This window comes from Microtus pennsylvanicus, chromosome 20 (genome assembly GCF_037038515.1).
Source record: "Microtus pennsylvanicus isolate mMicPen1 chromosome 20, mMicPen1.hap1, whole genome shotgun sequence".
NCBI lineage: Eukaryota > Metazoa > Chordata > Mammalia > Rodentia > Cricetidae > Microtus > Microtus pennsylvanicus.
Window position 1 is genome coordinate 20,382,626 of NC_134598.1, and position 13,155 is coordinate 20,395,780.

A 13,155-nucleotide genomic window follows, 5' to 3' on the forward strand; every position below is an offset into this window, starting at 1 on the left:
CAGGAGCAGAAGGAGACCAGCACGAGCAAGGAACTCAGGACCACGAGGGGTGCACCCACACACTGAGACAATGGGGATGTTCTATCGGGAACTCACCAAGGCCAGCTGGCCTGGGTCTGAAAAAGCATGGGATAAATCCGGACTAGCTGAACATAGAGGACAATGAGGAATACTGAGAACTCAAGGACAATCGCAGTGGGTTTTTGATCCTACTGCACGTACTGGCTTTGGGGGAGCCTAGGCAGTTTGGATGCTCACCTTAGGAGACCTGGATAGAGGTGGGCGGTCCTTGGGCTTCCCACAGGTCAGGGAACCCTGATTGCTCTTCGAGCAGATGAGGGAGGGTGACTTGATCGGGGGAGGGGGAGGGAAATGGGAGGCGGTTGCGGGGAGGAGGCAGAAATCCTTAATAAATAAATAAATTAAAAAAAAAGAAATACTTTGGGGGAAGAAATATAATTTAAAAAATGTATGTATATGTGTATTATCTCATTATTTAGTTAATTTATCTCTTGCATGTCTAATTGTCTATATGTATATTATGATTGTGATGTACTCTCAGGAGCCAGAGAAAAGCATCAGAAAACATGGAGCTGGAATTACAGGTGGTTGTGAGCTCCGTGATGTAGGTGTTGGGAACCAAATCCAGCTTCTCTGCAAAGCTGGAAAGTGCTCTTATTACTCAGCCCTCTCTGCAGTCCCTGAATATATTCAGAGAGAGAAAAAAAAAACTCACCATGTAGCTTTCCTTTGTCACAAATGTTACTTTATAAAAAAAAAAAAGACACGTCTCATGTCTTATTCAGCATTTCTTTTAAGCAAACAATAAACCAATATGTCAAAATGGAAAATCATCATTATGTATTGTCACTTTTCTGTGAACATTTGAACATCCTTATCAGGACACATTTAAAGACAACATAGTACAAAATACCTAATGATAAATTTGCTCTTTTTCAGTGAATAGCTTGGAAAAAAATAACTTTAGAGCATCCTACACTTGAGGAAGAAGAACCACAATTTCAAGCTACTTTTTAATAATGGCTGATCACAGCTTTAGACTGCTCATCTCAAAGATGTTGTTTGTGGTGGTTTGAATAGGAATGGTCCCCATGGACTCATGTTGTTAAATGTTTGGCTCACAGGAAGTGGCACTGTGAGGAACTGTGGCCTTGGAGTAGGTATGGCCTTGTTAGAGGAAGTACGTCACCATGGGGGTGGACTTTGAGGACTTATATGCTCAAGCTAGACCTAGTGTGGCAGTCTTTGCTTGCTGTCTGTGGATCCAGATGTAGAACTTTCAGCTCCTTCTCCAGCTCCATGTCTGCCTAGTGCCCCCATGATAATAATGACTCAACCTCTGAAACTGTAAACCAGTTCCAGTGAAATGTTTTCCTTTATGAGGGTTGCTGTGTTCATGGTAGTGTCTTCACAGCAACAGAACACTGACCAGGACTTGGCTTTAATGTTAATTTCCTGGAATGGTTGGTTCTTCAGAGGCTTAGGGGTATGCAATAAAGGTATCCCTAACACATAATAAACACTTCAAAAGTGACAAATTTTACTATTAACACATTTTTTTCTTGAAGATATATGTGAAACTTAATTTATCCTTTCTTGTTGTGAAGTGAAATTTGGGAGAAGGTAAGAGTCAGATGTATTTCAAAACCTTTGGGATGTCAATTGTGTTAGCTGTCATTTTGCTACTTCATTCTTCAGGTGGAACACGTTTCCAATACTCTGTATCTCTCTCATCTAAAGTATATGTAGCCAGGAATAGCACTGTACTGGGTGAAAACTACCAGTCAAGGGCATGAGTGGGCACTATAATCAACTCCCATTCCTACTTTGGCAAAAAGGATGCATTGCCTGGGTTTATAAAAATGCATCCTGGAGTCAGTATTTACCCCTGTCGCAGGACATTATTTCCCCAAATACCTCACATATGCAGAGACTGTAGCTGAAACACACATGGAAATGGGATAACTTGTTTATATTTTTGGACACCATTGCCTTTCATTTGATTAATCTCTTTGGAGTGTCTCTTATGCCTGACAGTTTTATTTCAGCTGCCCCAGGAACTACCTTTAGACAGTGAGGCGCTCGCATGCAGGGAGGAGTGAGGGTCTCACCTATGACATGTGGTTTTGTTGTGGTTGCTGCTGCTGCTGCTGTTGCTGCTGCTGAATGAGCAATTGTTGCTGCTGCCGGCGCCGGGCTGTCCGCAGCTTTTCAAAACGAGCCTCCATCTCCTCCAGGACTTTTGGGGTGTATCTGACCACCAGCTTCACACTGTCCTTCGCAGCCTTGAGTAGCTCCACAGCTTTCTCGTGGTGCTCCCCTTCCACACTCTAAAAAGACAAGGGGAGAACTCATTTATTCCCTCTGGGGACAAATCTGAAATAACTATCCTAGTAAAAAGCCAAACTCGGAGGCAGGCATAGGTCTTCTCTGTAAACTCCATTACTCACAAGGCTGAGATAGGAGCGTTTGGGCGAGCTCAAACTATGGGTCTGGACTGCATTGTAAGTTTCAGGTCAGCCTGGTTTACAATGTGAAAACCTTAGTTCAAAAATCAAAACCAAGGACCTGGCATTGAATCTCCGTTTGTAGGATGTATAATGCTATGTAATCTGTCAGTATCACATCCAATCATAATTTGGGGGGCATACTAATTGCAAAGCAGAAACATCAGAAGCTCAAGTCACCCTTGGCTATATAGTGAGTTCAAGATCAACCTAGGGTCCAGGATATCACTTTTCAAACAAAACATAATAATAATAACAACAATAATAATGAAAACAAAAGTTCTCTCCTACAACAAAATCCTATAAAACCACTGACAAAACATCTGAAGTCTGCAACTTCCAGAGTACATGGTAACCAAGACAACAGCATCACCATTATCATCTGTGCCTGTACCTGAACTTCAGGTTGGTTAGACTCTATTAAGATGCAGGGTGAACTGGATGGTTTGAGTCGGGAGGGCGAAAGTCAGTGAAGACCTAATAATAAGCCAGATATTCAAAAAGAATTTCAGAATTTCACCTGGAAGGGTAAATGAATCAAAAATTTCTTTTTTGAAGAACAATAAGTTAAAAATTGCAATAAAGGTAAGCTTTCTCTACCAGATAATAATCCCCATTGGCCATCTACAGTGATTGAAGTACTGGAATTTAGACACAAGGCAAAGATTATTAGATAATGATGCCAAAACAAATAAATAATAAAATTTAATTGATATTCCATTCTTGTACTCTAAATGTAATGTCTTTATTAAGAAACTTAATGCTTTGAATTTCAAAAGCTTAAACTAGCCTGGGGGGGTTCTTTCTCATCTTGCAATGAAAGAGAGCGAGGACTGGAATCTCAAAATCAGATGCCAACAGTTTAAGTTTCTGCATTTCAAACCCTGCTCAAGAAAAGCAATAAAGCAGGAGAACGCTGGCAATACAACAGTGAATTTATCGAGTTTTTCACAGGGGGTTCTCTTACAAGTCCATAAGCAGAGTGGATCAGATATACATGTGCTTAAATAATAAAATACAAATGTCGCATAGGCCCACAGGAAGGGAAGTGATCCATCTTTTTATTAACCAAAGAAGTAGGGATCAACATCACATATTTTATTGTAAAATTTAAAACAGTAATTTTGCATATAGTATGTAAACAAGGATGTGGGGAAAGGGTCTTTGATCAGTTTAGTGAACTCTAGCACAGTTTTTCTGAATGGTGCTCTTGTTACTAACTGAAGAAAGCAGTCTATTATTATAATGAATATTTATACTAAGCATTGCATTAGATATATACCTGCAAGTATGACATCACAAAAATAAAACACAAGTGATTAGGGTTGGAGATTTTGAACATTACAGCCTGGACAACAATTGGGAAAACGGATTATTTCAAGTGAACCAAGAGCTGCTAGAGATAACCCTGGTGAGATTCTCTAGGGTGGGGAAAAGATGTAAAAGAGAAGAAAGTTGCAGTTAGATTCGTGATGGTATAAAGGACACTGCCTGCTACTTCCTACAACCAGCCAGCCAGACAGCCAGACAGCCAGACAGCCAGACAGCCAGACAATAGGTAACCCTCACTTTTCCAAAATTTAAGTGCAATTTTTTTTGTCTCATTTGAACTAAGTAAAGAGGGGGAAAATGACAACAAGTATAGATAGAGCCTAAGAGTCTTAAATATTATCAGAACATCTAAGAGTGGTAGAGACAAGGTGACCATTGGCAGGTTGAGATTTCTTTTCACACCACAAGCATAAGAAGAACTTGAGACACATTTATATGGCCTACGAAATGGAAAGAAACTATTAGATCCCAATTATGTCTAAAGAAACTATTAGACTTCAATTATAACTTGGGATTAACAGTTACAAATATTTTAGAGAGTATATTTAATTCAGTCCCTTGCCTTCAGGAGGTTGGTGTGGGATGAAGGAAAATAAGCTTGAATTTGGCAGTTTGATCAGTCGTCACTGCTGATGGTGGTGGCACATCTTGTTTGTTTGAGTGCCAAGTAGACAAGATGGGGTCATGATGTGGCCATAGTGAGCTGGAAAACAATTCATATAGCTGTGTCGCTACGTGTGCATTAAACAAAAAGAGAGGCTTTATGCAGTCTTTAGGTAGAGAGGATTTTTATCTTAGGCTAAAGCCTAAGAAAATAAACATGATTGTTGAGTAATTCATTCTTTGGGCAATTCATTCAATCATTGATAGTCGCCAATAAGAGTTTTATTAAGCATTCATCTTAGTGGTTGTATTCCACAAAATTTTCAAGGAAATAAAAGACAAGAGAAAATATTGACAACAGAAACCTCTTTTCAGTTTGTTTGTAATTACTTCGTAATTTGTCCTAAGATGATTTATTACGGTGTAGGCGGTTGATTCCAAATAAAAGCTTGATTTGTTTATCCAAACCCTTCTTTATTTTTCCACATTAAAACTTAAATGGGCTTTTTTTTTTATTGTTTGGTTTTACAGAGGTCTTATGTACCACAGGCTGTATCTGCAGTAGAGGGTGACGTCAACTTTGGCACTCCTGTCTCTCCTTCCAAGGGTAGGGTCAAAGGTGTGTGCCACGGCACCAGATTTTCCTGTTTAACACCAGTGGTACACCCACACCTGAGGGCAGCTGGTCAACTTCCAGAACTTGCTTTTGCGTTTTTGTGCGATTTGCTTTCATTTAGGAGGGTAGAAGATTCTGGGGGAGAGTCTCATTATTCATCTTTAAGCATAATGTTATGTGCTCATTCAGAGGGTCACCAGACGGGCTAGGCACTAATGCAGGGGCTACCAGACACTCATGAAAGGGGAGGTGGCAGAGAGAAAGCTGAATCCCAAATTTCATACTCGGATCTTGGGAACTATTGCCACCATCTCCAACCCGTGGCTCTACCATTTCTCGGGAGAACTCACAAAGAGCAATTCCAATGCTCTTCAGATCTAGAAACCTGACCTAGATTGTGACCACGATTCTCCTTCAGGGGCTTACCAGCGTCAGTAAGTCCTTTCATCCCCTTCTACAACAGAGCACAAAGCTGCCCTAGGAGCCAAGGCCTGCACTCTCTTCTTTATTTCTGCTACATGGAAACACTTACAAGGCTGAAAGTTTGACAGTTCAGTCGTAGGATGGAAATGAAAGCGGCTCCAGAGGTTAAGCAATATAAGCCTGTTTGCAGTTCATTTCAAATACTCTGATGCTTTCTGTTTTCATCAAAAGTCTTCACGTTTGTCTTCAGGATCACTCAGGGCACCACACTGTTCCTCTGTCTCTGTCTGTTGCACTTTGACAGACATATGCTTGTCTTGACTTACCATGTCTTTATCCCCAGAATGCTTTTAGTTCCTCAGTAAACTGTTCAAATGTGAGCAGATAGATTGACAAGCCTCCTCTCTTTTTCTTTTCTTTTTTTGAGTTAGAACAAAGAAATGGATCACAATCCTATAGAAGTCTAGTTTTGTGAGTTAAAAGAGACCAGAACACTTGCTCAGTTAGGGAATATACCTTAATGTGCACTGGGACTAGGGATGTCTTCGGCCCTGAAGGTTTAGCATCCTTCCCCCTTTGGATTTTATCTATTTCTTACTCTTGCTGGATATATCCCTTGTTTCTTATTATTTAAAATATATTTTACCCATGCTCTCTCTCCTGGATGGAGGTGGGTGGTCCTTGGACTTCCCACAGGGCAGGGAACCCTGATCACTCTTTGGGCTGACGAGGGAGGGGGACTTGATTAGGGGAGGGGGAGGGAAATGGGATGCGGTGGCGGGGAAGAGACAGAAATCTTTAATAAATAAATAAATTAAAAAAAAGAAAAACAAAAATAATTGAATAATTAAACAAATAACCAAAACTGCAAAGGCAAAAAAATATGTTTTAAACTGGGATACATTATAAAGTTTATTTTTAAAACAAAACTGTCTATAAAAAGCTCTTTTAATTTATTTGTTGTTTTCTTTTTACAACAGTTGCCTGAGATTTGACTAATGCTGGAAACTTTTGACAAGAGTTTTCTTGTCAAAGAAACACAGGTAGGGGCTGTGTTTCTTACATGTATTGAGGAGAGTTGGAAAGGCTTCCAATGTTGAAATGAAATACCTCCTCCTTTTAAAAACCAGAATCATATACTTTTGGTTTTTCATTCCCTTGCATTAAGGGTTTTATTGCATCTCTTAGAATTTGAAAGAGTTTTTAGAAAAAAAATAATTCAACACAAGTCTTCCCAGTGGACATCTATGTAGAGGGTTTATAAATGTGAATAGTGATGGAGAAGGCATGTGCATGTACCAGACATTCAGGAAAGGTTTGAGAACAGTGTAGTCCTAAAACAGAAAAACACTCAAGGGCTGTGAACATTCACCATAGTCAACCAAGCGTACTGGGCAGAGTGGACTCCCCAATCCTGAAAACATTCACGTCTGTGTTGAAATATTTAACACTTATAAAAATCAATATGGACAAGTTACAACAACTTTATAACTACTCTTTGAAATTCAGAAGGAAGGGCAATAAAATCCTTAATCTGTGGAACCGCGAGTGCTGGGTTTCCTGGAAGGCAAATGTATAAAGGAATGTTTCCATTCAGGAACCTGAGAAAGAAATGAGCTCAACAAATAACCCACCGTACACTTGCTTTCTTAGCCATCATGTGCAGGACACTTTAGAGTTTGCTGATTTATTGGAAACTTAGCAAAGTTGTGGTTGCTAAATGAACTAGCCCTTAAACTCGGGTACATTCTGACCTTTCAATACCTTACCTGTTTCACACAGAGAGATATCAAAATACTATTTCTCGAATGGTCTATTTCCTAGGTGATTGAGAATTCCTCTAAAAAAAGGATTTGGATTGTGCTGCCTACTTGAACTTGCTCACTGTATGTGCCTCCGTTTGTGGCACAGTTACATTTTGACCTTGGTTAGATAGCACAGAGAGGAGACCCCAGTTCTGGGAAGGAATTCTACACATTATACGTATGCACTATTAACTGTGAAATGCCCATGTTCAAAGCTTTTCTCAGGCTTTTCTTTTCTGAAATTAAAATATAATTACATCACTTTCCCCCTTCCCATTCCTCTGGCCAGCCAGGTTTTTCTTATGGAACACGTGGTTCTAACTTGACTAAGTGTGTTGTTGAATACCTTCCAGAAACAATTTTGAGTAACTGAGAGGTAGTGTGCCTCATGGGGTTGTTCTTGGCATCTGTCATTTGGGTTGGGGGCTAGATGATGCTATCGAGGAGTAAAAGATATGAAAGGTATGAGGTTATAATATCTTAGTACAATTAAGTAGCTCAGCAAGTTAGCTCTGAAGGCGCCCTTAGAAACATTCGCATCTGCCTCCTTGTTCTTTCACAATAAGGAAATAGGGACCAAATAAGGACCAAATCGGCTGGGACCCAACTCACTGCATCAAGCTGTTCATTTTAAGGTTTGTTATGGGCTAGTGATTTTAAAACAATCCCATCCTACTTTTCACACTAATCCAGAAATGAAGCACATGGCTGGTCTGTTTTCCTCTGCGATGAAAGGACCGGAACTAAGGGCAGAAGATGGATCAGTAGTTAACTCCTAGCTAACTGTGCAAGCCGGCCAGAGAGGGAGCAGTGGGAAATGCTTGAAGGGGCCTCTGTTTGGAGTTACAGTTCTTAGCTTTGAAAAGGCCCTACGTGGTCACGCAGAAACCAATTCTTTTCCTGCAGAGAGGATTGTGATTTTATTTTCCTTTTTACACTTTACAAAAATATAGTAAAGTTGATAAAATGTGGAATATTCTAAGTATCATCCACCCAGCTGTCTTGCAAACGTTAAATAAGCTGCACGCTTAATGGTGTCAGGAAAGCCTTTGAAGGTGCCCGAATAACAGGAGGTTTATCTGCATATATCAAAATGACTGTTTAATCCTGAAAGTTAAGACAAACATAGGATAAGGTATTTGTAAGCATCGTTGCAATGCAAACCCTTGAACAATTTCTACACGATGATGGAAGACTAAATTCTTCGGGGTATAAAACCGTGTTGTTGCCATGAGAATAGATCACTGAATTCTTAGGAGGGCTTTATGGTTTGTGTTGCTTTAATCTGGTTACATTTGAATGTGTGAATTTATATATATATATATGCATACATATGTATATTCTAATACTTAGTGAATGGCCTGTTTTTTAAAAATGTGTATTAGATAGATGCACATCTCACAATAAGTATATGAACACAGGTCTTGGAAAAGCTAAAATAGTTGCCCTAGTTTTGGTGGTCAGAAAAACACATGGGCACAAACTGACATCTAGCTCTTCTGAGAATCTAAGCGCTTCTCTGTGAATCAACATTCTCAAGCAAAATAGTAAAAAGCAAACAAGAAGTGCTTCTCCCTTCCTCCCTCTTCCCTCCCTCCCTCTTCCCTCCCTCCCTCTCTCCCTTCTTTCATATTTCCCTTCTTCCTTTCCTCCTTCCCCCCCTCTCTCTCTCCCTCCCTCCTTCCTTCCTTCCCTCCCTCCCTCCCTCCCTTCCTTTCTCTCTCTCTTTCTTTGTAGGAAATTTTTAGACCAGTAGTTTCTAAACCATGGCTGCAGAACTTTGTGGAGAGGGATGACTTGATGATGGCACCTTGAGCTAAGCATTTGTGAGCATGCGTAAAACTCAGATTCAATTAGTCAGTCACCGATGGACAGCTTGTGTTTGGATGCCTTGTTTTAAAGTATGGCAAACCCAGAAAAAACAAAAAACAAAAAAACAAAACAAAACTATGACCTCTGAAGGGTTTTTCTAGGCCTTTATTTCAGTGAGGCCAGATGTGGGAAATCTAATCATCCTGAGCTTGGTGTAGAACGCTGCTGAGTTGGTCCTTAATTTGGACAGGAATATCTTCTGAACATTTAAAGGCGGTGTTCAGAAAAGAACTCTTTAGTTCTTTGATCCTTCTCTTTTCTCAAATATGCTAATTTCCCTGTTCTAAATGTATTATCTTCTGCTTAAGAAAAGTGGCAAGTGTATGAAGTGTCACATTTATCCCTTGGAAACAATATGCTAATGTTCTCGCAGAGGACGTTTGTTCCTGCCTACATGCTAATATCCATCTCTGTGTAGTACGATTTGTCGGTTCACAATCGCACTCTGCTGCTCGATTCTCCAAGAGGAGATGAGTCTTGTTTAGCAACCCTCTGTGCAGGCTTCAATGATGGACCCAATAGTATGCAGTCTATCTATCTATCTATCTATCTATCTATCTATCTATCTATCTATCTATAATCTATCTATCTATCTATCTATCTATCTATCTATCTATCTATCTATAATCTATCTATCTATCTATCTATCCATAATCTATCTATCTATCTATCCATAATCTATCTATCTATCTATCTATCTATCTATCTATCTATCCATCCATAATCTATCTATCTATCTATCTATCTATCTATCTATCTATCTATCTATCTATAATCTATCTATCTATAATCTATCTATCTATCTATCTATCTATCCATAATCTATCTATCTATCTATCTATCTATCTATCTATCTATCTATCTATCTATCATCTATCTATCTATCACCTGTCTATATTCTACTAAACTAAAGAACCAGTACTTCTTGAGTCTGAATTTGAGCTTTCTCACTTACCAGATTTGTTGACCTGGAGGATCTGCTTCAGATCTCTGGGTCTCAATTTCCTTATTTGCAAACTGAGTATACAACACCTACTGTGTAAAACCCTCACAAACATTTGGAAGAATGTCTGGCATTTGCAAGGCTCCAACAAATAGTAACTCCTTGTTGCATTGCTATTTCTTTGTCAGTCTTCCTGTATAGCTTTAAATGCTTAAGGATAGCAAGAAAAATGTAGTTGTACCTTTGCATGGGCAGAAGCTTGCTTTATATTTTCTGGGAAGCAAAGGTTTACTACATAAATAAGTAGAGCGGGGGACTTGTTAGAAATGTGCTTGAAACCACTACACTGCATCCACAGCCTTCCTTACTCTCATGTAATTTAGCTGCATCATTTTCATAATTCAGTGACGTGCTAATTACAAGTGATAATTAATTACTCAAAAAATCCGTTTCTCTCAGTTCCTCCCTGGTGTCATGCTTAGCTAAGGACAAGATGACTGGGCAAACGATTCACTTGATAGGAGCATGTACAATGTGAGGGACCTTGAGAGAAAATATGAAATAATTGAGCACTAGAAAAGAGCATGGAGGTTAATGGGGGGAGTGCACATAATTATACATATTTTTATTCTCTGAGAGTAGTTATAAATATAAAAAGTTTTGAACCATGAAAGTGGAGAATGCCATATATTATCACTAGGCCTGGGGGGGCAAAAAATCTAAATTGAGCAAATGCTTCAGAAAAAAAATCCTGTCAGAGATAAGAGATTCATAAATCTAACATTTGGTTGATCTCGGATGTTTCAAATCTGGGGAAGAAAACTGGAAATGCATTCAGCTGCTTCATCTCAGCAGTGATGCTTCCTAGTAACTGTGCCTCGGTTGTGATGCTTCATAGTAACTCTATGGCATCTCGGCAGTGGTACTTTACTACCGGCAGGAAGTAGAGTTTCCTAGAGTAAAGCTTCATAGTAACTCTACTACAGCACCATAGTAATGTACTGAAGTCATTCTACTCAACGCTTGAAAGTCTGTCATCCACAGAGTAGGGGGAATTTCCCAATAGTAGTGTGGTGGAAGACTGAATTCTATGCCCCGCCCCCTCGCTCCACACACTTACTGAGAGACTTATCTTCAAGTGTGGAGATAAGAGTTATAGACTGAGGTTTAGAAATAGAACAAAACTGCCTAGGAAATTTATATTTGGCAATAAGATTTTTAAATTAATGTAACTATTTTCTCTTCCCTCTTTTTATCCTTATTTTTCAAATTAGCACACAAAGTAATGAGTTTTATTACGTATTTTCATACACATTTGACAATGTCAATACACTTTGTTCCCCTCTGCCACTGTCCTGCTGCCTCTCCCTTGCTCTCTTCTTGCTAGGTTCCTGCCTGATCCTAAATTGAATTTCTGCAGTCATTTCATGTGTATCCCATCTCCCTGTGTTCATTCTCCACCCCCTATTCCATATAATCTCCTCTGTCTTCTCATGGCTTCCTGCCCTTTTCATAGAACACACACACACAGAGACAGAGAGGGAGAGAGAGAGAGAGAGAGAGAGAGAGAGAGAGAGAGAGAGAGAGAGAGAAGAGAGAGAGGGAGGGAGGGAGGGAGGGAGGGAGGGAGGGAGGGAGGGAGGGAAGAGGGAGAGAGAGTGAGCGCTAATATGCTAATATTGAGTGGTAGGTTTTGATAATCAGTATCACTTTGTAACATTCTTTCATGTTGGTTGAACTGTGACGATTCCTGAAAATACAGTAATTTGATTTCCAGAAGTAGATCTCTCCTTCCTCTAGATCCTTGCCTTCGCTGTCTGATCAGCTTCCAGGTTGGGCCTGGAAGTGCCTATCAATCCCCTGATATTCCTTCACTCACCACTCCCTGATTATTCCCAGCGATGACCATCCTCATTCCCAACTAAGAAACTTGGCAATCACCTTCACTCATTTTTCTAAATTTACCAGGTTTCTAGACTTAAAGAACCCCTCCCTGCTGTAAGTATTTTCTTCCCTGAGATGAATCCTGTGCTGTTGTTGAGTCATTTGTTTTCCGGTCACTGACCTTGCAGGTTACACGGCAGAACATGAGATTCCAGGAACCTATTTGCAATGGGGTTTCAAGGGAGATTTTATGCCCACCTATGTTCTCCAGGTGCATGTTGCTCAGACACCATCCACAGATATTGCCTTCTCTTTTTAATTTAATTTTTTTCCATATCATGTACGTTTTCTTCTCCAACTCCTCCCAGGTCTTCCCCATTGCCCTACCCACCCAACTTTACGTTTTCTCCTCTCTCTCTCTCTCTCTCTCTCTCTCTGCTAAAACAAAAACAAAACCAAAAACAACGCACAAAACCTCTAAATACCCCTTCAAGCCTGAAGTGCCCTGATTTCTGATTCTCCCCTTTGCCTTTCCGGTCTGGATGAGCCCTGGGGTCTGGGGGTGCTGGCAGCAGTGGTGGGTCTCTCTCCACCTTCACCCCAAGCTGTCTTCCAGTACTCAACACTACTATAGCTCTAGATAAAGAGCCCCAAATCATTTAGAGACAAAATCTAGTGCCATTCCTCAATGAGATCGCAAACACCTAGCGGAGCCTGTGCGACAGAGAGCAAGGCTGGAGATTGGCATCAAGATGGCCGGGTGTTATATTACGAAGATATGCCAGTTTAACTGTAATCTTTAGAATGCGACCTTCCCTCTGTCCCAGTTTCGAGGTTCCTGCTGTCCTGGATTTAGCACGCAAGGATCCATAGATTTGATTCCAGGGAAACTGGAATGATCACTGATTAAGACTTGGGAAGATGTGGTGGAGCTGGAACAAGGCACAGCTATACCTGATAGATAGCATTAATTCATTAATTTGAAAACAAATAATTAATTTCCCCCACAGAGATGAAACTTTCAGAGGAGAAGGAGGAAAGCAACTGCTTAGAAAAGAGGGGTCATTGGACATGAACAGGACTGCCTGAAGAACAGAGAAGGGTAGACCTAGGAGGAAGGTTTCAAGAGGAACTTTGGGCACACCCAAG

At 40.2% G+C, this 13,155-nt stretch overlaps 1 protein-coding gene across 6 annotated transcripts in view; it reads right to left on the reverse strand.

The window, feature by feature from the left end:
* The window catches only part of Lin7a (lin-7 cell polarity scaffold A), a 129,994-nt gene that overhangs the window by 7,622 nt on the left and 109,217 nt on the right, over positions 1–13,155 (reverse strand). For all 6 annotated transcript variants that reach the window (XM_075954239.1, XM_075954238.1, XM_075954241.1 and 3 more), the window contains one exon: positions 2,133–2,351. In XM_075954239.1, coding sequence (XP_075810354.1) covers positions 2,133–2,351 — 219 coding nt within the window. The remainder of the gene's footprint in view (positions 1–2,132; positions 2,352–13,155) is intronic.